Below are 22,164 nucleotides of genomic sequence, written 5' to 3'. Positions count from 1 at the left end.
ACGGCTTCATTTCTGCATAATCGTTTACTTTGTGCCAAGAGGAGATACAGGCAGAGAAGGGGGTTGGGACGAAGGGTGCGAGCAGATCTTAGAGAAACTTAAGAAAACAAACAAAAAAAGGTTCAAAAATTGCCTAGTGTTACATATTGAAAGAAAGGCAATGGGACAAGCCAAGCAAAAGACGACACAGGAAAAGTGTGGTTACAAGTTTAGGGGGCTGTTTACACTTGGTATTAAGATGTATTTTCATCGATCGGATCACAAGTGGACGACAGACACACATCACGTTTACACCTGGTATTTAAATCCGTCTCTTTTGTCCACTTTCGACCGCTTCTGTCCTGAATACTGTAAGGGGGCGGTCTGTCGAGACGGTGGGCGAGTCTCTCTGCTGTCATTCAAACGCGAGCAGTAGTAATGATGAGTTTATATGGACGCAAACTAATATTATGTCGGAGTCCGCTGCTTGTATAGCAAGTAAACATGCTGCACAGTGTTTTGTACGTGTATATGTTAGAGCTTTCTCTGAATTTCAGCGCAATTGATGAAAAGGATTGCGCAACTTTCACACGCTTTCAAAATGAAACTGCGAAGATCAGCCGCTTTAGTTTTATCAATGAAAGGCTAAAAATAGCGCTGTTCACAATGGGTTCGCACCAGAAGTCAGAAAAGATGAAAAACATTGTTCTCAGTACCTCAGATTAGATAAATGTGCGGAGAGAAGGCAGTCGCGTGTGGCTGTTCGAACACATTCAACCACAAGTGTGTTTACACTACAAAAGCAATCTGATCCAAAGGGTTTTCGACTACCTCTGAATGTGGTTGAAAGTGGTCGAAAGTGGATGAGCCCAAAACGTTTTGAACACCGTTTACACCTGGCATTAACGTCGTCCACTTGTGATCCGATCGATGAAAACGCATGTTAATGCCAAGTGTAAACTGCCTATATGATGAAAGCCTAAACGCCTAAGTGTAGTCTACTTTTTTAATTTTCAGCATTCTTTTTTTTTTTATTTAAAAACATTTTTGAAACCCTGCGTACATTGAAAGCGTAGGTCGTAAATGCGCTCACAGGAGAATGTAATATGTAGCCAGGAGATGCATTGCATTTTTTCGCAAGACGCATGCCTTAAACGTCTGTGCACACGTCAAATAAACTATACTTTGCAAGGCTGTGCATTCGACAGTGTGCATACGTTCACGTAAACATAAAAAACAGACTATACTCCAGGCTTACGAAACACAGACAACAATGGAAATTAAACAAGAGATCAATTTATATTTTCACATTTGGCAGACACATTTATCCAAAGTAATTTAAAGAGCATTTAAAACACGGGTTCCTCGAATTTTTATTTTGTGACCCACTTAAATATTATTATTTTATTACAAATTTATTATAATCTAAACTGGGATCAACCAAAATATTTTAAAATGGGAATATAAGGAAACACACATAGGACGATCTCAAAATGGGGCATATCGCCCAACACTACTTCAAAAATACCAAATTTTGAGCAAAAAGCTGAGATCATTCAATTTTTGTCAAGGACTTTTGTTAGAGATCAGATGCACCTGGTGGATAATAGCAGAAATACAGATTGCCGTGAAAACTCGTCATTGGCAGGGAAGCGTTTTCTCTTAATTGATAAGTTAACTCGTTAATGGCTGGGAAAGAGTTAAAAATGTCCTTGCTGTTCACAAAAGACAAAATGTATACTTTTTTCAATCACTGTAATTACTGTCAAATCATATTTACTTGACCTTCAAGGGGACGCCCCCCCTTATATAATGGTAGGGGAAACACTGCATATACAATGATTAATCAACAGCAGATTATCAACGATGACGCATAAAAACTTTCCAGTAGTCTGCCATTATCAGTCCCTCCAGAAAAACGCATAATCGGACAAAGTTTTTTCAAATAGGCCGCACTTTCGGCACATAAATTGCAGATTTCCATGCGCTTAATATGCGGGGCTTGCATGATTTCATAATCCCTGCATTTTCGTAGTAAAAATCACATATATCTTAGCAGAAAGTTTTCAAAATGTTGCATTTACCTCACACAAGCAGCCATGTCCCCTGTTGCCATGGGAACGTTATCAAGTGACATAATTATGTGACGTGAACATCATTGAAAAGCTGCAAAAAGTTTGGAAATTCCCGCAATTTCATCACATAAAATTCCATAAATATCCTGCATATTCCATCGCATTTTTTAAGAAAACATGACGCAATATCAAAGATTTTTGCCCGCAACAATCGTTTTTCTAGAAGGACTGTATTATGTTAAAGGAACAGTATGTAGGATTGTGGCCAAAACTGGTATTGCAATCACAAAACTTGTGGCTAAAACTGGTACTGCAATCACACAACTGATGGCCAATACACAACATGACAACATAAACATCAGTTGAGGGCTGCAACTCCAATTTTTAAATGACAATATCTTGGCCATACCTCTGTTGTCAGTGTTATAAGTATTTGAAATGAAAATTATTTCTTAATGTCTAGTGACATATCAGGGCCATTTTATGATTAATTGATATAAATTTCTTACATACTGTTCCTTTAAATCAGACCTTTATCTTTCTATTTCTAGTGACACTGTTTGTAAAAAATCAATCAATAATGCTCATATAAATAACCTGGTTCCATAATGTTGACCAGAAAAAGAAAAAAGTAAATATGTAAAAGGATTTTACCATTCTGGGCCAAAGTTAAGTGTTTCAGCAGTCATATTCTTCCTTCCTTCTCAGAGGGGAAAATCTACAAAGAAGTATGAGCATGCAGGACATTGTAATACATTCTTAGCAAACTTCACTTCATTTAGTCCAAAAAATCATGTAGTACACTGCGCTGTGCCTAGATACACAGATTATACAAATAAGACATATTGAAGTTGAATAAACAATTTATTACATTACTCTTACCCTGTCCAGGGAAGTGGCGCAGGCGAGACTAGGTTGGACCAGGTTTGGGAGAGAAGGCCAACAGGTGTATGTATGTGTGTATGTGGGTGTTTAAAGTTAAACTGAATTAGACTGAGAAGGAATATAGCTGCCTTATTCAAGTTGTGTGCAGACAAGCAAAATCTCCTAAAGGTCAGATGCGAGTAAAGAGCTCTTCTGTTTTCAGCCAACACGCAGATAAAAACCAAGCAGAAACCAAAAAATGTAATCAAAAATCCTTAAAATGTGTAATACCTGTTTGACTGCAAAAAATGCAGATTTGATAGTGACGGCTAAAGGGGATTTACTGCAGGAAACATCAAAAATGCCAAAAAACAAACTAAACTAATTAGTAGATAATACAGCTGCCAGAAGCAGTAATAACCCCCCAAAAGCTAATTTCTCTTTTCTCTGCGTGTCTTCCTGTATTTTTTTGTGGTACTGGCAATGCTGTGTGGACCAGGTCCCAGCTGGTGACCCCCTCCTTACTCCAACAATCCCTCTCTCCCTCCTTTATCTGCAGAAGAAAACAAGAAACAACCACATAAAACTCTTCAATGCTCCTGAGAAACTACAAGTAATATAGCTGTAGACTGGAAATCAGTAAGATATGTTAGAGATGTGGCCTAATAGGCAATGCACATGCTGCTACATGCTACAAGTGTGCGAGCAGGCAACTCGAGTTCGTTTTCCACCTCCTGGCCTTCTCAATATTTACAACACGTTTTAAAGCCTTTACACGCTGACCGCATACTTTTGGCGCAAAATGTTTGAAGTGATAAAGCGCTAGAAAAAAAGCTTTTGGTTTCTATGAATGACTTCACATTAACCGCCGTTATTTGCGGTGCAAAAAAGTATGGTTTTTTTTCAACAACTGTGTTGAATTTCCCTCTTACGCCTGATGAATAAACTGGTGGACCAATGAGATCTGAGCTAGGGATGCACGATATATCGGCAGACATATCGTTATCGGCCAATAAGGGCGCACTCACATTATCCAAACCAAACCAAACCATGCCCCAGCGCGATTGTCACCCCTCCCTACTCCCCCAGGTGCACGCACTCACACTGTACTTTTTATCGATCCGAGTCCGGGCGCGCTTTCGTCATTAAAATGCGATTGTTTTGAAAAAAGCAGGAAGTAAAGCTCTCTCTTAACACTGGAACCCACCGTAATGATAAGTCTGTGTTTTTTATTCGGAGTCGTTTGGTGCGCGATTACAGACAGCCTTCTCACATGTCATCATATTGCTTAGTTGATCTGTCACGTGCGCAGCTCGGACATTCACGTGACCCCGCTGCGCGCATCAAAAGGTTTTTACGGCGGCAGATGAAGGTGAGTGGTTGCGCAGCTGACATCTTCACCTTTTGAATCGCGCTCAGGCGCGAATGCGCTCACACCACAGCCTTCCGTGCCTGAGCCCAAGTGAACCGCGCTCCGGCCCACCTCTGCAACCCGGCCATGGCGCGATTAACCAATCCGCGCCCGGGCGTAGAACAGAGCGATCACACTTGTCAAACAAACCAGGCTTTGGGGGTCAAACGCGCCCGAGCGTGGTTTGGTTTGGATAGTGTGAGTGCGCCCTAACTGCTTATTTTTAATATTATCGGTTATCGGTCTGATAGCAAAATTAGGCCGATAAAAATCTTTGTAATGCGAATAGTATGCCATACAGACCCGTTTGCCACTGAACCTGCATTAACGACAGTGGGGCTTCCGGCCTTAGTCAAACGGGTTGGCACGTATGGTCAGGTTGCGATGTTGGCGTTTTCTCGTGATCTTGTAAATAGTATGCAATATAGACCCGTTTGCCACTGAACCTGCATTAACGACGACAGTGGGGTTACAGGCCTTAGTCAAACGGGTCGACAGGTTTCATTTTCTCTTAAAAATCGGAAGGTGACCCTTAGTTACCATATATACCGTCGCAGTGGGCCCCCAATTTGCAAAATCCTCAACTGTGGATAATATAATTATGCCGCAATAGTTAGTCTGTCTGAAACTAAGCTGATTAAACCACATCACTGTGTGACACTTGCATTACATGTGAACGGCCCCTACGCTAATATGATTTTGTTTTTCTCTCCCTGTCTCGTCCTCGACCCTGAGGACAATGGGACAAACAGACCCAGTTCCGGTAGATGTGGAAGTCGGCACACCTTTGATCTACTGGTCGTCCTTCAATGTGATGCCCAGCTGATGCCTGACCAACGACCACCGGCAGGACCCGCTTAATCTCCTTATCCGTTTATATGTGTGTATATACATGTATATCTCCCAAGGGTTTTTCCCTCCTAGGACTTTTAATTTTTTATTTCCTCGGCTAAACAACCTGGGGTTTTTGTTTTTTTTCTCCTAGGGGTTTTTTTTACCCCGGGGAGGTAGCCTGCTTGGGCTTAACTTAGCTTCTTCTCCTAGACGTTACATTAGTAATACGCTCGCTCATAATGTCGAGTCATAGCCGCAGCAAATTTGATTGCTTATGCTATTGTGTATTATCTTGAGCTATCTGTCGTTTTTCTGTGCTTTTAATGCTTCTATTAATGTAAAGCTGCTTTGAAACAATTGAGTATTGTGAAAAGCGCTATATAAATAAAATTGAATTGCAAAATTAGGCAGATAAATGATGGATTATTTATATATATTTTCTTTATATCTCTGCTCTTCTAACTGTGTGTCTGCTTTGGTGCTATGAGCCAAGTTTACAAAGTGTCTTAAACAATGAAAACGATAGATTGGACCTATGAATAGTGGGTTGCGCCACCTAGTTTTTGATCAGCGACATTTATTTGCCATGTGTGAAATTGCTCAAGGCAAATAATCATTACATCCTTATTGTGAAGGCACGGTTTGTTTATCACTTTATCGCAATGTGGAGACCTTAACTCTTTCCACGTCTTTAAAAAGTTAACTCGTCAATTAAAAGAAAACGCTGCCGTGCCAATGACGAGTTTTTCACGCAATCCGTATTTTCGATGTTACCCACCAGATGGCGCTTTTATCCAACTTATAAAACCTGGAAGTATCATCTTAGGGCAAACAGTTCAAACTCTGTGTATGTTTTGATTACGGCTCTGAATCTGATCTCCATCAAAAGTCCTTCAAAAAAAACCCAATGATTATTGTAGTTGGAGATACACCTTCCTCTGTAGAAATAAATGCAGTGGGGGCGCACTGGAATTGGCCGATAGCGGTTTGTTAAAATCTGTATATGCAAAAAAGAATCCTTAGGTCTAATAATATTAAAAGCAATAAAACTATAATCCACATAAAACAGAAAAATAATTCTTAGGAACTTTAAAAATCATGATCATAACACCAGACATGTTTTTTAAAATTCTATGGGGCAGTTTCCTAGACAGGTTTATTCTAGTCCCAGACTAAAATGCATGTTTGAGCTGACTTGATTTCAAAACACCTTGTAATGACATATCCTAACTAGAGCCAACCGATTTTTTAGTTTTGCAAGCCATAATGAGCCTGAACCAGATATATCTGTATCGGCGTATATGCCACAGACATAATCCTGCTGATATGATAGAATTTTTATAGAACACAAAAAAATGCTTTTAAATGGTGTAAATACTTGTTTGTCCGGCAGAGCGCGCTCCATTGCTTGCTACTGGCCACCCATAGATCATGTGGCCTTGGGGTTCTAAGCATGCGTCAAAACCGGTGCCATCTTGAAACAGGGGTCTTGTCATAGGACATAGCTAGGTAATGCTACGATCTCCGTCTGTACTTGGACAATGCCGGACTTTTGTGATGGGTATGGATGTTAGGCCTATTAGCACTATGCATTATATACTAGTCAACATTTGAAGTGGATCAAAAAAGTTTATCAAAGTTGTCCTAAGACAAGAACGGGTATTAGGGATTGTTTTTATGTAAACTTTTTTGAATGGTTTTGATCCACTTCGAATGTTGACTAGTGTAGTTAAAAAAAGTAGATTTTCATAATATCAAAACTTCAATTTTTTCTGGACTCAATGCTTAATATATGTCTGACTTAGGGCTGCACGATTCGGAGAAAAAATCTAATTGCGATTTTTCTGATCAAAATTGCGATTCGCGATTTAAAGTGCGATTCATTAGTATATAATAAAAGAGGTACATCCAGGTTTGTTGTGGTGGTTTTAATAGCACCAAAGAAAGATGCTGTGCTACTGTTTATTTAAAACCTCTTAAACATTGTACCAAGTTGTCTGCAGGACTTTGCTATTCTGCAGACAAACTTTTTTTTTAATCTAAGAACATTAAAAAAAATACAATTTAAATTTTTTTTTTGAAAGTTTTATTTAAAATAACATATAGGCCAATGTATTTTGGCTGTCACTACAACAATGCATCTGACAAGCAAATGTTTAGTATTTCTTTTAATCATAAGACTATACTCATCTTGTTTTACTTTTCAGGCATCTGTAATAAATGTAAATATATTAGTTATTTGAATCTATGATTTAACATAAGCAAAAAATACAAATAAAAGACTGCACAGTCCTCACTGTAGGATTTTAAATGTGGAGCTGCAGAAGCGTGTTCAGTGAAGAGTAAGGAGTGATTTTAATTTTTGGTGTGTAATAAACATTTCTGACACAGAAAGCACCAGGTTACTGTCACTTTAAGACACAAGACAGCTTTAAAACTGCTCTGCTTCAATATAGCCTACTGATAAACATCCAGCTGTTTATGTTCACTTAGACAAGAAAGAAAACGTAAGTTTAGTGATCACGCGTGTGCTGACGGCTCTCTGTGTGCGCGCTTCATGAACCCTCATGCCTGTAAATATTCAAAGCAGTGCAGATGTGCGCGTGCAAGAAAGTATAATGTACCTGTTTCGTCTGCTGTGTTCCGGGCTTTAATGAAACCTGCTTATAGTCTGATGAGGCGCTTGTCATTGTTTGCGATGCATGACGAGAAACGGACGTATATACACCTTTCTTTAAGTCCAACATTACACAAAAGGGAAATGTTTTCGCGCATTTCTTTCCTTTCATTTGCCGGTTAATGAGTTATAATGCGTTTTTAAAATGACTGAATCCAAAATCTGCCAACTTCATGACATTCTGCGTTGTGCAGTTAATTCCATTTGTATGCATTTCGCGATTCTGTCCGTGTTTTCCGCATCGCGGAAATCATATGGCCGTACACTTTGTTGAGGAGTTGAACTGCTCCTCGCGCTCATGTTTTCCAAATGTTGTGATGACGTGTAGTCAGCACCTCAGTGTTCATGCACTCTATTGGTCTAAACTGCATCAAACGTAAAATGCGCATGAAGCGAACTGTCAAAAACTGCGTACTAGATGATTGTTATATTTAATAGTTTTGAATCGAAATAATCGCATTTCTTGCGATTCTAAAATCTCATCCATTCACATCGCGATTTCGGTTTAAAAACGATTAATCGTGCAGCCCTAGTCTGACTGTTGAAACGAACCAAAAGAAAACCAAGAAAATCGCATTCCGTTACAACAGGGGTGGGGAACCCTGGTCCTGGAGGGCCACTGTCCTGCAGAGTTTAGTTCCAACCCTAATTAAACACACCTGAAAAATCTAATTCAAGTGTTCAGGATTACTTGGAAATGAAATTCAGGTGTGTTTGATTAGGGTTGGAACTAAACTCTGCAGGACAGTGGCCCTCCAGGACCCAGGGTTCCCCACTCCTGCGTTACACCATTGCCTACAATGGTGTAGCTGATGCAGGGTTCCCCTGTTTCAAGATGGCGGCTCTATTTGACGCATTCGGTCTAATGAACTGCCGTAGCCAAGGCGACATCTAGTGTGTACATATCTATGCTGGCGACCCAGGTCACTAGCTATGTTTACATGGACACCTTTTGCCTCCATCGGAATGAAATCATTCTGAATGATAAATCCTATCATAGTGTTTACATGAACACTTGATCATTTGACATGAACACATTGCACAAATATAGTTTCTCGCGGTTTCAACATATGCATACAAGCCATCCTCCTAAAATTGCGTTGCGTTGTGCAGGCACAGGCACGGGAAGAAAGCATACTGCGCCTTTAATGTGCTTTGTTTAGGGCTTTCACAAAAATCTGCTTGTGCTCTGATGAGACATCCCTTGTCATTGTGTGCAATGCATAACGAAAAACAGACGTACATTTCTTTACGTCCAACATTATGTATTTCTGTCATTTGTTGATTAATGAAACAAAAACTAGCATTTGAAAATAAATTATAATGGGTTTTAAAAATGACAATGCAAAATTTATATATATATGCGATAGGTCAATTGTCTTATTTGCCCTGTGGTGACGTATATCCGAATGAAACGGCTTCTGAAATAAAAGAAAAGGTAGGACTGGACTTGAATTCGTCCATCAAGAATTGATGGAAACGTTTGAAGTCGGGTCACATTGATAATTGCTGCGATCCTTTGCCAGACCCGCCCACCTGCCATACCAGATGACCGAAAGTAAAGAGAGATTGTGTCGAGGAGGGAATTTGCGTTTTTGATTAAAGAGGAGACCACATTAATTTTTTAAAAATAATAATAAAGCTCACAGATAAGTCTATAAAAAAAACACAATATTCCAAAACAAATGACAGTTTTTCATTTCAATTTGACTTTAAGGCCTAGTCCTGGATTAATCTAAACCCTATCCAGGAAACCACCCCCATATGTTGGTTTACGTTTGTTTACATCAGGTTTGTAAACTAAACATTTGTAAAAGTGGGCATTACGTGTGCTTTTCGGCCAGGTCAAAATGTCTCTAAGATCACATACACATCTGCACTAGTACTACATGAGTTATTTTAATAAAGATAACATGGGCATAGAATTAAAAATATCCCAGGGGATATCCCAAATATATGCAAGGAATCACAGCACCTACACATATCATAGCAACAGAAATATCCAAGCAACAAAACAACTGTCAGAATAAATATTTTTACTGGGGTGAATTCACGCGTCTGGCTCTTATAAATAAAGTACACTATATGATTACGCATGTCAGGAAAAAAGGGGCGTGGACAATATTTAAATCCTTCATGTCAAAAAAATCCAATTAACATCACCACTTAACTTTCAAAAATGCATACATTTAAATGCACATAGTAGTATCTCAGTAAGAGGTTTGCAGTTTGCACCGTAGCAAGAACAGCTAAAGGCCCTCTAACATAGCATTTTATCTTTATTTCAAGCAACTGTCAAACACAAAGATTAGGGCAAGAAATGACTGAGAAGATCCCTGAAAAGCAACCTAAATATTTTAGCTGTGTAAAGCAACATCTACTCGCCATTGCGCCGTTTCGATTTGACCTGTCCTAGTTCAAAGCAAACATACAGCTCGAAAAGATGCCCGTTTTGTATACCCGGGCTATTTTTCGTATATCCTTCAAAATCAAATCGGTGACGTTGTCGTCCCATCTGAAGGGTCTAGAATAGTTTAGATGGGCGTCGCGTGTACAGAAAGGGGGAGTGTGCAGGCAAATGTGTGCGCATGCACACTCCCCCTCCCTGTGCACGCGGCGCCCCTCCAAACTCCACTCCGCTGCTTCCCGTGGCCTTCAACCCACAACCATAGCTGGCTTACAAAACACACACAACCCATATTAAGCTAAAACAACACAACTTAATTCCACACACTCATGCATGTGTCACTTAACGTACCTCATGGTGTGCTTTCGCTATTTGCACACACGCTGCCCTTCCCATTCCAAATCTACATTAAACTTAATGCAACACCCATCTGCCATTAACGCTACAAACATTCAAGGATAAACACACATAGTTGCTCACCGTATTTCTGGAGCCGTCGATGCAATTTGTACAATCCAGTCGCCCCTTTAAAGTCTATTATATTCACTTTGGATGCATGTGCAGTTGTTTGTGTTCTGTGCTCCTCCTCGAGAATCGTGTTTCACCGTTTTTTGCTCTCCCTCTCTCGCCAATGGTCGCTGCGTGTTGATGTCTAGTACGCTCTTGTTGTTTGTGTTTTAGGGAAGATGGCTGTCCTACTCGGTCATACCACGTGACCGGAGAGGCCAGTGGCCTTAAAAGGAACTTGAATACAGCGACCCCTAACGAAAGTCATAAATGGCTGCTTAAAAAATGTGTTTTTCCAAAATAAAAGCCCTACTGTTTCACAAATCCGTGTGGTGTCGGGATACAAACATATTGAAGAATAAAGTACCTTTCCAGTACTTTCACTTTACCTTGAGGTTAAACTTATTTTTACAACCCTTCACAATCAGCTCAGACGTCAGTTTCTACCTCCGAGACCAAATAAGCGCTTTTGTTTGTTTGACTTCATGCGGCGCTGCAGAAACTGATAGGCGGATGGTGTCAAAGTACCGCGAGAGCGAGTTGAAATGTAATTTCTCTGTTTGATTTCCCGAATCGTTCTCGCGGTTCTTTGACGTCATCTGCTTGTCGGTTCTTTCGGCGCCGAAGGACGTTTTTGTCTAATGTAGTTGAACAAGTCTCTTCTGCAAGCACTAGATTTATGATTGTCCCTTTTGCTAGTGTATAATATAATAACATTCAGTAGTATGCATTAGCAGAATCTTGGCAAGTAGATTTTCTGTGTAAATAAAACCGATTAAAAGGGTAATTTTAGGCATGGCAGAGTAAAATAACTTTTTACAAAAAATTACTTGCTGCTGCACATCCACGAGGATGTTGTTATAATAATACGTGATGATGGTATAAATGGATTTGGTTTTTTTTGTTTGTTTGTTTGTTTTTTTACGAAACCAGTATAACGCTCTGACTTTTATTTTGACAAGTAGGGACGTGCTAGACATTTCATCTGCGAACATGGAGGAGCTTCTGTCAGATCTTGTGGCACCAGAAGATCTAAAGGTAAATTTATGTTAAGGTTTTACTTCATAACTATTATCAATAAACTATCAGTTACATTTAGCTCACGTGACAAGATTACATATAAAACATATACAAATCAAGTATCGTTTTAGTGTGACTGACGCAGTTTAGCTGTAGGCTACATCATCATCAAAACAATGACAACATTGAACTTTCTCTGACGTGATACTCTGTCTGTATTGATTTATTTAACTTAACCGGTACACTTGACATTTGTATTTAAGAGTACATCTAATGTTATATAACCTGTTCCATATAGTAATAATAAAACATCGGTTATATTAGTTACAATGCTATTTTATTACGCATACTCTTTCATCATTTATTTCAATAGGAATTGATTTTTGGAGGTAAATGGTAGATAATCATTCTCAAAAAAGTTTATGTAATATAATATTGTCAGCCAGCCCAGGGTGAGCACATGATCTTGACATCATCCACTGACTGATGTAATAGTTTGAATTCCTACTCATTCACTTGGCTTTTATTTTGCAGAGGTTTGAGCAGAAGTATAACGCTGAACTGGCAAAAGGGTCAGTTTCCAAAGAAACCACTTTTGAATACGCCTGGTGTTTGGTCAGGAGCAAATACACCAATGATATTGTGAAAGGAATCCACCATTTGGAAGGTCAGTGCTTCGCCATGTCTTATATTAGCAGGTCAGGTCCAGATAAACTCTGCAATAAAACTGCTCAAATCCTGTGTTTTGTGTGTTTTCCTGCTGTTACTAAACTTTTGCCATTCTTGTTTTAAAATCTATTAAATGTGATACTAAACAGGACTGGTTCATACCAGCAAAAAGGATGATCAGAGAGACTTTCTTTTCTACCTTGCTGTTGCAAACTACAGACTTAAGGTGAGTGGGGTACCATTTTTGCAAACGATATGTATTTATGGTGTATATTTGATCTACTGTATGTGCTCACGTTATTGTAACTACACTTTATTATAAACATTGTGTAATGATGGTGGAAAATCAGTATAAACGATTCATTACCATAAAACCAACAGTTTTTAACCAGACTAATATCTCAGATGTCTATATTTGACAGCTTAAATACCAATGTGAGGTTTCTATTTAAGTTTTCCATAGTTGGGTAAGTGCAGCTTTAAGAATTGTCACATCTATAACAGAGAGATGTCACATCCATGACGTTGTTTTTTCCTTAATGCACAGAAAAAAAAAATGAAAATAAAATAAATATTATTTGTTCTTTGAAGAGCCGTCCCTTCTCCATTTGTTGGGTATTATTCCTTCTGTATTTTACTTTTCAAATTTACAGAACTTCTACAAAGTATGTCGTCTCCTCACTTGGATGGACATGGCTCTTTGGATGTCTCCATAATTTAGCACTATTGATTCAATTTATTATTTTAGTATACACTCACCTAAAGGATTATTAGGAACACATGTTCAAATTCTCATTAATGCAATTATCTAATCAACCAATCACATGGCAGTTGCTTCAATGCATTTAGGGGTGTGGTCCTGGTCAATACAATCTCCTGAACTCCAAACTGAATGTCAGAATGGGAAAGAAAGGTGATTTAAGCAATTTTGAGCGTGGCATGGTTGTTGGTGCCAGACGGGCCAGTCTGGGTATTTCACAATCTGCTCAGTTACTGGGATTTTCACGCATAACCATTTCTAGAGTTTACAAAGAATGGTATGAAAAGGGAAAAAACATCCAGTATGCGGCAGTCCTGTGGGCGAAAATGCCTTGTTGATGCCAGAGGTCACAGGAGAATGAGCCGACTGATTCAAGCTGATAGAAGAGCAACTTTGACTGAAAAAAACACTCGTTACAACTGAGGTATGCAGCAAAGCATTTGTGAAGCAGAAGACCCCACCGGTTACCACTCATCTCCACTACAAATAGGAAAAAGAGGCTAGGATTTGCACAAGCTCACAAAAATTGGACAGTTGAAGACTGGAAAAATGTTGCCTGGTCTGATGAGTCTTGATTTCTGTTGAGACATTCAGATGGTGGAGCCAGAATTTGCCGTAAACAGAATGAGAACAAGGATCCATCATGCCTTGTTACCACTGTATAGGCTGGTGGTGGTGTTGTAATTGTGTGGAGGATGTTTTCTTGGCACACTTTAGGCCCTTTTAGTCCCAATTGGGCATCGTTTAAATGCCACGGCTTACCTGAGCATTGTTTCTGACCATGTCCATCTCTTTATGAGCACCATGTACCCATCCTCTGATGGCTTCTTCCGGCAGGATAATGCACCATGTCACAAAGCTCGAATCATTTTAAATTGGTTTCTTGAACATGACAATGAGTTCACTGTACTAAAATGGCCCCCAAGTCACCAGATCTCAACCCAATAGAGCATCTTTGGGATCTGGTGGAACGGGAGCTTCGTGCCCTGGATGTGCATCCCACAAATCTCCATCAACTGCAAGATGCTATCTTATCAATATGGGCCAACATCTCTAAAGAATGCTTTCAGCACCTTGTTGAATCAATGCCATAAGGCAGTTCTGAAGGCGAAAGGGGGTCAAACACAGTATTAGTATGCTGTTCCTAATAATCCTTTAGGTGAGTGTAGTACTTGATAGGAGACCAAAATAGACAGAAACACATTATTTCACTTATGATAACGGTTTAAATTTAAACTCGCTATATTTTGGTTTCTAAACGCTTTCTTTGCTGCTTCCATGTTTTGCAATTAGGAGTATGAGAGAGCATTGAAATACATCCGTATACTGCTGAAGAATGAACCAAGCAACAAACAGGCCCTGGAGTTGGAAACACTCATCAACAAAGCACTAAGAAAAGGTGTGAATCAACATAATTTCAACTTGGCTAACACACTTGATTCAGTAGCCTTTATATAGGACTTGCATGAAATAATGCATTTCTTTTTTTTATTTGCCACATAGATAAATAGAGGTTGTTGTAGCATGAACACTAATATTTTATTTTAGAATTGATATGAATGTTTGAAAAAATCTGAAGCAATTTTTCACCATTAAATTGATCACGTGGAGTTTCAACACGTCTCACGGCAAGTCGTGTTATAGTAACGAAAATTTTGATTAATTTATTCATGTTTGGCGATGTCCTTCCCAGCACGAATTTCTGTCGGTGGCTGTTCGTGTCTGTGGCACGGCTTTCTTTATCGTGTCATTTTCTATTTTGTTTTCTCATCGTTCTTTCCTATTTTTAAATCATTGTCGCTTGCGGTTAGGGTTAGGTTCGGGGTTTGCGTTAGGATGTAATTTTATGCATTGGTTTCTACATGTTTTTCGTCCGTTTTTAAAACTATTCTCGTCTGGAGGTGGGGTTTGGGTTAGGAAGTCGCAGAAAGTGATTCTAACCCAAACCCCAAGACAATGGTCAAAAAATAGAAAGCAGGATATAGGATGGCACGGTGGGGGGGGTCGTGCCGCGGACACGAACAGCCGTTGATGGAAATTCGTTCTGGGAATGACGAAAAAGACATTTGTCTTCAGAGACACAAAAAACAGCAAAAATTTATGTCATCAAACATGAATAAATTAATCTAAATTTTCGTTGCTATAACACGACTTACCGTGAGACTGGGTTGGGAGTTTATATCAAATTTGTATATTAACCAACCATCTATGGTGGGTGCAGTTAAAAAACACCACCTCTTAAATTCTTTTTTTATTTTATTACAGTCAATAAAATCAAAGTCAAAGGTAATAAAATTATTGTCAGTAAACCAATCATATTTTTTTCTCTCCTTATTTTTTTCTTAGATGGGTTGGTAGGCATGGCAATTGTTGGCGGTATTGGATTAGGTGTGGCAGGATTGGCAGGCCTTATTGGTTTGGCAGTTTCTAAAGGAGCAAAGTCCTAATATGGATTCTTGGGAGCGCACTTTGATTCTAACTTTTCTCCTGAAGAGATTTAATGTTTTGAACATCCAGTCACATTAAACCATTGGGACTGGTTGTTTTTATTTTCTGAACTTTGTATAAATATTCACTTCATTTACTGCTCTAAACCCACATAACTCTTTCACACCACATCACAACTTTTGATTATGTGCTATATGATATATAAGGTTCTGTAATATTAAATAAGACATTATAAAAGCATACGTTTATTATTTTTTATTATTTAATAATTGTATTTTCAATAATGCCAATCTGTATGGAAAGTTTTTAATAAACTACATTAATGTGTCACGCTTCAACGAATTTTAAAGGTGTATGACAATCTTATTTGTCTTTTCATACAGGTATAGGTTAATATGCACATGTTGCAACTACTCTACAAAATGCAGTTTATAGCATGCCCACAATGAACTGAAATCAAGTTTGTTCAACAGAACAAGAGCACTGTTTAAAACAGGTACCATAAACTAATGCACAGATTTGTTGACCTTTGTTTTAACATGCATCATATCCTGGATTATACAATTACACCAGTGTTGCTATTGAAACATGCATTGATATTTGATCACTGCATCTTTTGATAAAATTGTCTGCTAGGGCAATTTTAATACAGAAATATGTAATTGTGATTTTTAGGCCTATAAACATAATCAAATATTCTATAGTAAAAATACATGTGGGGAAAATATTTAGAAATCGGGCATAGTAAGTACAAAATTTGTTTTTATTCACTAATTAAAATTACTTTTAAACTATTAAAAGTACACTGTAAAAAAATGCAGTGAAGTTTAAACAACTTAATTATGCAAGTCAATTTAACCTACTTTTTAAAGTTTTGACTTGATAAGCTGACATAGCGTGGGAAACTTTCACAGAGCTAATATGTCCAACTGATTTGTGGTTATTACATTCTGTTGGTTTCTTTAGCTGCTGGTTAAAGAGTCACTCATTGTGTCAGTTTCTCATGCATCATTAGCTCAAAGGCTAATAGGACGATCAGCAACAATTTAAATCAACAACTATCTGGCCTCGAAAGTAACAAATTCTTTAAAAAATGTGTTTGTGTAAGATCATGATAATAGCATCAGTGTTGTGTTGAGTACGATTCCCCTCTCGCTATTCCCACGTTATCCATCCGAGTGTTGTTTACACAGTGTGAGGAAAGTGTTATCACATTTCAGTTTTACAACGGTGGAGTTTATGGTTACCATTAGTAGCATCACTTTATAACACAATATTGAGGTTACTTATTAACTGGCGAAGCAGCCAAGTAAAGACAGGAGGTTTGACGTATGAGCTTGTCTCTTTTCTGGATAAAGACAGTGTATTATCTAGAAATCAACCCTTATCTAAATCCTATGGTCTAACCATCTGAACGTCTGCATGTCTTTAAAATCATATAGTCTGCATTATATGTAAAACTTGTAGAACAGTCAAATTCATCAACATTAAATAAAGACAACCAAAGAATAATAATTTGTTAATAATTTGTTATTTATTAAACAAATAAACGTGTAAGAAACCTGCCTGACAGTTTATTATAACTATGCACTCAACAATGCTGGGTTGTTTTAGCATGGTTGTAAATATAAACAAACCCAACAACTTTAACCTATTATTTTAAGTTTTGGCTTGTGAAAAGTTGACATAACTTATACAATTATTTAACCCTCATAAGCCCCTATTTTCCTGTATACGTTAGAGTTTCTTTGGGGTAAAAATGACCCCAGAAATTAAATAAGTGATTACAAAAAATATGCATTTTTAATGATACAAATAATATATATATTATTATTTTTTTGTTTACTTCCCATCTATAAATTAATGCTGTGTTTTGGGAGATATGAAGTACTTTTGTACCTGTTTACCACTCAATTTCTCAACTACACCATTAGCTTGCCGGAAAAATATCAAATTTTTAATGAAAAATTCACATAAATTATTATCTAAATTTGATTTAAATTGTTTTTAGATATTGATCTAGATGTTTTGTGTTGAATTCAGCCATTTGGTGTTTTGAAAAGAACATAAAAGAATTACAGTTTAAAAAAATAAATCATTTCGACCAGCAGATGCCCATAGAAACCCATTCATTTTACTGTATGTGGCCAACTGCTCACAACATCACCAATTTAGTGATACATTTTGTGAATTTATGTTTATATAAACATCAGAAAGGACATTAAAAATAAATATTATTTCAAATAGTAAAAATTTTTGTAGTTTTTGATGCATTTTGAAATATCTGTTTTTACAAAATGCCACAGAAATTTGACAAAATGTAAGGGTGTTTGTGTGTGTGTGTGTGTGTGTGTGTGTGTGTGTGTGTGTGTGTGTGTGTGTGTGTGTGTGTGTGTGTGTGTGTGCGTGCGTGTGTGTGTATGTGTGCGTGTATGTGTGCGTGTGTGTGTGCGTGTGTGTGTGTGTGTGTGTGTGTGTGTGTGTGTGTGTGTGTGTGTGCGTGCATGTGTGTGTGTGTGTGTTTGCGCGCACACACCTGTGTGAGCATTTTACATCTTTGTTTTGCATCTGTGGCTATTTTTTGCCATACCTTTGTGTGTGTCTGTTTGTGTGTGTGTGATTAAGCATGTCTTTTCTATATTGCATTTGTTTTGTGCTCTAGTACCAGGCCTACCTTTCTGTGTTAAATTTTATTTTGGATGCATTGATTTTTTTTTTTTTGACAAATAAAAAGAAAAGAAATGTTTTTTTTGCATTTCCCATTCATTGGAGTAATTTTTACCCCAAAGGGCCTCTTTTGGTGATTTTTTTTTACACTTCTTTAGAACGACCAAATCAAGCCCAGTTTTTTTATATGAATCTTGACAGATAATCTGGAAAAGTCACAAAATTTTATTCCACTGTGATGAAGGGAACCATGTTTTTTAACTAAAGAAAAGTGGCTTGGGGGTAAGATTGACCCCAAGGGACTTACTAGGGTTTACTTAATTTTTTAAGTTAAAGTGGCTAACATAAAAACATATGTTGATTTGACAAAAATGCTGCAGATTTTTATTACAGTGTGCGTTAAATTAACCTATAACTGTTTATATTTGACACAACCATGTGATGAAACACCCTACAATAGGTTAATTTAAACCCAACGGTTGCGTTTGTCAATATTTTACCCAACCATGAGCTGAAACAAACCAGAATGTTTAGAGTGATCGGGTAACAGATCTTTGCATTTAAATTTAGCCAATATTCTACCAAGTTTATTCATTAAATTGATACTTTTTTTTTAGGTTAATATGGAAAACAAACAGCTTAAATCTGCTCTTGGAACTCAAATTAAACACATCTCAGGTATAAACAACAAAAAATGATTACAGTATGTGATTTAATTCTAAATAAACACACACTGTAAAAATACTTTGCTGCCTTACATTTTTTGTTAAATCAACTCAGATTTACAAGTCATGTCAACAGAGATGAGTTGTCACAACTTACAAAATACAGTTGAGAAAGTCAACTCAATTTTATAAGTTATTACAACTCACCTGTAGTTATAACAACTAATCTCTAGTCAAAATAAATAATAATAAGTTGAAATGACTTGTAAATCTGAGTTTATTCAACAAAAATGTTTAAGGCAGCAAAGTATTTTTTACAGTGCATTAAGTAAATTCAACTTGATTTTATCCACCATCATGTTACTTGAATTTGTAAGAAGGAAATTAACTTAATAATTTTGTATTGAAACTATGAATGGTTTTGGTAGACTTAAGTGGACTTGTAGGTCCCATCTTTTTAACTAAAATGAAAGACTTGTTAATGTTCATTTATCTTTGAGATTTAAAATAGTTTCTGTTTCTCCTTTGAGCTCTTACCATTGTTCAGAAGAGTGATGCTTGTGATTAGACTGCATGTGATACAATGATTTCTGTTAATTCACTCAATGAGCAATAACTGTGCTAATGCCAGTACTGAGATCAGTCTCTTCTTCCTTGCTCATTATAATAATGGTATTTAATAATAAATATGTAAAGAAAATAGGTAATTACATGATTAAATCAGGAAGATTCCATTACTTAAAATATTATGTACAAGTATCACAGATTTTTTTGTACAGTGTAATTTTACTTAACTTAGTTAATTTACTTGAAAAATATTTGTGCAAAATAAAAGTAAATTCTACTTGTTTTTTCAGTGAATGTGGTAGAGCAGGGTGTAAACCCAAACTTAATTTGGGTGCTGCTTAATACCTCAAAAGTTTGTTCCACAGAATAAGCTGCGTATAGACCTCACAAACATCCAGTCATAAAAAGTGCCATCATCACATATAGATGCACATGTGTAAAAAACGATTGTGTTAGCTAAAAGAATAATTAAAGTTAAGTTATAGCAAACAAGCCAGTCATAAACCTGACCTTTAAAACCTACAACATTTGCTTATCACACGCAAGACATATAGCACAGTGAAAGAAGCACCTAATCCAAGAGTTGAACATTGTTGCACGCATTATCCTCAATACTGTGTTATAAAATTATGTTACTAATGGTAACCAAACAAATGTATATATGGGTTTTAGCCTCTTTTTACAGACAGAAAGACAGAGACCGATAGATAGATAAAGTGTTGATTGAGGGTTCATTTCTTTGTCTTGAAAATTGTACATAATATTTTATCTTTTATTTCAAGCAGGTGTTTTTAGCATTTCAGAGTTTCTCTGTTAGGAACCCTTGCCAAAAACTCTTTTAGCATCTTCTAGCAGACACATGTTAAAATAATACTTCTTTCCTCCCTATAATCGATTTGGAGACGTGCATAGATACACTTTTCTATTTTTCTAAGTTAATCTCTCATAGGCCTTTGTAAAGCGATCATTAGCCAGCTAACTATTAATACCGGTTGTTAATGCTTAAGATCAATATACTTCATGCAGTTTCAAACATTTCACAATATTCTGGATACTTATTGTCAAATTTGACAGTTTTGGTTATTGTCACATGAACTTCGATCTTGTGTGAGCCATCTTTTGTTAACATCATCTTTTTTCAGAGATGGCTGTTTCTTCCTTTAATATCATTAAACATTAATGAGGAATTTGTGTCATGGCAGATCTAAACTTAGTTATTCATTCGTTCTGTAGGCATTTCTGTGACCTGATTGAAATTAAATGCTGTCTTTTGTGAAAGGTGACACTTTGTAAAAATCTTCAATTCATATACAATTTATTTATATACATACATATTAGTCAATATTTGAAGTGGATCAAAACCTTTCATAAAAGTATTTCATACCCAATACATGTTCTTGTCTTATGAAAACTTTGATTCACTTTTTTAATCCTCTTCAAATGTTGATATATATATAATACAGGTGCATCTTAAAAAATTAGGATATTGTGTAAAATTTATTTGAGTAATTCAACTAAAATTGTGGAACTAATGCAGACAGACTGAAGTACTTTAAGTCTTTTTTCTTTAAACAAAACCCCACCAATTCATCTCAACAAATAAGAATATTTTATAAGACCAATAAAAAACATTTTAGTGAATTGTTGGCCATCTGGAAAGTATGTTCATTTACTGAATATAGGGGCTCCTTTTGCTTTAATTGCGACCTCATTTCGGCATGACATGGAGGCGATGGCACTGCTGAGGTGGTATGAAATATACTCATTTTCTGTTTAGCTCCTTTCACTGAAAAAAAAGATTAATTTAATTTAATGAATTTTTTTAAGGTAAGTGGTTGCAATCAATTTATTTAAAGGAAACGTATGTAAAACATTTATATTAATTAATCAAAAATGAACATGATATGTAACTAGACATAAAGAAATCATTTTCATTTCAAATACTTATATCACTCACAACAGTGGTCCGGTCAGGATATTGTCATTTAAAAAGTGGAGTTGCAGCCCTCAACTGATGTTTATGTTGTCATGTTGTGCATTGGCCACAAGTTTTGTGATTGCAGTACCAGTTTTGGCCACAATCCTACATACTGTTCCTTTAAACAAAAGTTTTATATTTTATTTTACTTTACCAATCATTTTTTCTCATTAAATGTAACTTAAATAAATTGATTCCAACCACTTACCTTAAAAAAATTGATTCAATTCAGTGAATCATTTTTTCAGTGTATAATCTGAACAAATGCAGACATAAAAATACATAAATGGCAACATCCGAGTGAACTCTCAGAAAGCAGAACATGTTTTTTCTTGAAATTTTATATACTTAATTGATTTTTTTACAAAGCTCAAGCTATGCTACATTTTGTCCTCTCAAATCTAAGTATCTTGAGTTTTATAAAAATGATAAAACACACTGAAAATAATTATTCATTGAATTGAATCAATTTTTTTAAGAAAAGTGGTTGCAATCAATTTATTTAAGCTACATTTAAACAAAAGTATTTTATTTTACTTTACTGATCTTTTTTGTTTAAATGTTGCAAATTGATTGTAACCACTTACCTTAAAAAATTGATTAAATTCAACGAATAATTTTTTTCGGTGTGTTTTA

At 36.7% G+C, this 22,164-nt stretch overlaps 2 protein-coding genes across 9 annotated transcripts in view; one reads left to right on the top strand and one right to left on the bottom strand.

The window, feature by feature from the left end:
- The window catches only part of gigyf1a (GRB10 interacting GYF protein 1a), a 38,895-nt gene extending 27,922 nt beyond the window's left edge, over nt 1-10,973 (bottom strand). For 5 of the 8 annotated variants that reach the window (XM_073859877.1, XM_073859879.1, XM_073859878.1 and 2 more), the window contains exons 1-3: nt 10,728-10,973; nt 2,937-3,471; nt 2,709-2,772 (exon numbers count right to left, since the gene is read on the bottom strand). In XM_073859877.1, coding sequence (XP_073715978.1) covers nt 2,709-2,743 — 35 coding nt within the window. In that variant the 5' untranslated portion in view covers nt 2,744-2,772; nt 2,937-3,471; nt 10,728-10,973. The remainder of the gene's footprint in view (nt 1-2,708; nt 2,773-2,936; nt 3,472-10,727) is intronic. The other 3 variants (XM_073859883.1, XM_073859884.1, XM_073859882.1) reach the window with 2 other exon arrangements.
- Nucleotides 10,974-11,719: 746 nt separating this feature from the next.
- Nucleotides 11,720-15,993, top strand: fis1 (fission, mitochondrial 1). The gene is made up of 5 exons (XM_055198030.2): nt 11,720-11,792; nt 12,309-12,441; nt 12,593-12,669; nt 14,497-14,602; nt 15,550-15,993. Exons 1-5 carry the CDS (start codon nt 11,748-11,750, stop codon nt 15,648-15,650), a joined length of 462 nt encoding a protein of 153 aa, XP_055054005.2. The 5' UTR covers nt 11,720-11,747; the 3' UTR covers nt 15,651-15,993.
- Nucleotides 15,994-22,164: the final 6,171 nt, after the last annotated feature.

This window comes from Misgurnus anguillicaudatus, chromosome 21 (assembly GCF_027580225.2).
Source record: "Misgurnus anguillicaudatus chromosome 21, ASM2758022v2, whole genome shotgun sequence".
Classification (NCBI taxonomy): Eukaryota; Metazoa; Chordata; class Actinopteri; order Cypriniformes; family Cobitidae; genus Misgurnus; species Misgurnus anguillicaudatus.
Note: the sequence above shows the minus strand (reverse complement) of the source record. Positions and strands in the feature narration are given on the sequence as shown.

Coding starts and splice junctions, on each gene's coding strand:
- fis1 (XM_055198030.2), top strand. CDS start 11,748: ATGGAGGAGCTTCTGTCAGATCTTGTGGCACCAGAAGATCTAAAG. Junction 11,793..12,308: donor TGGCACCAGAAGATCTAAAG/GTAAATTTATGT, acceptor TTTATTTTGCAG/AGGTTTGAGCAGAAGTATAA. Junction 12,670..14,496: donor TTGCAAACTACAGACTTAAG/GTGAGTGGGGTA, acceptor TTTTGCAATTAG/GAGTATGAGAGAGCATTGAA.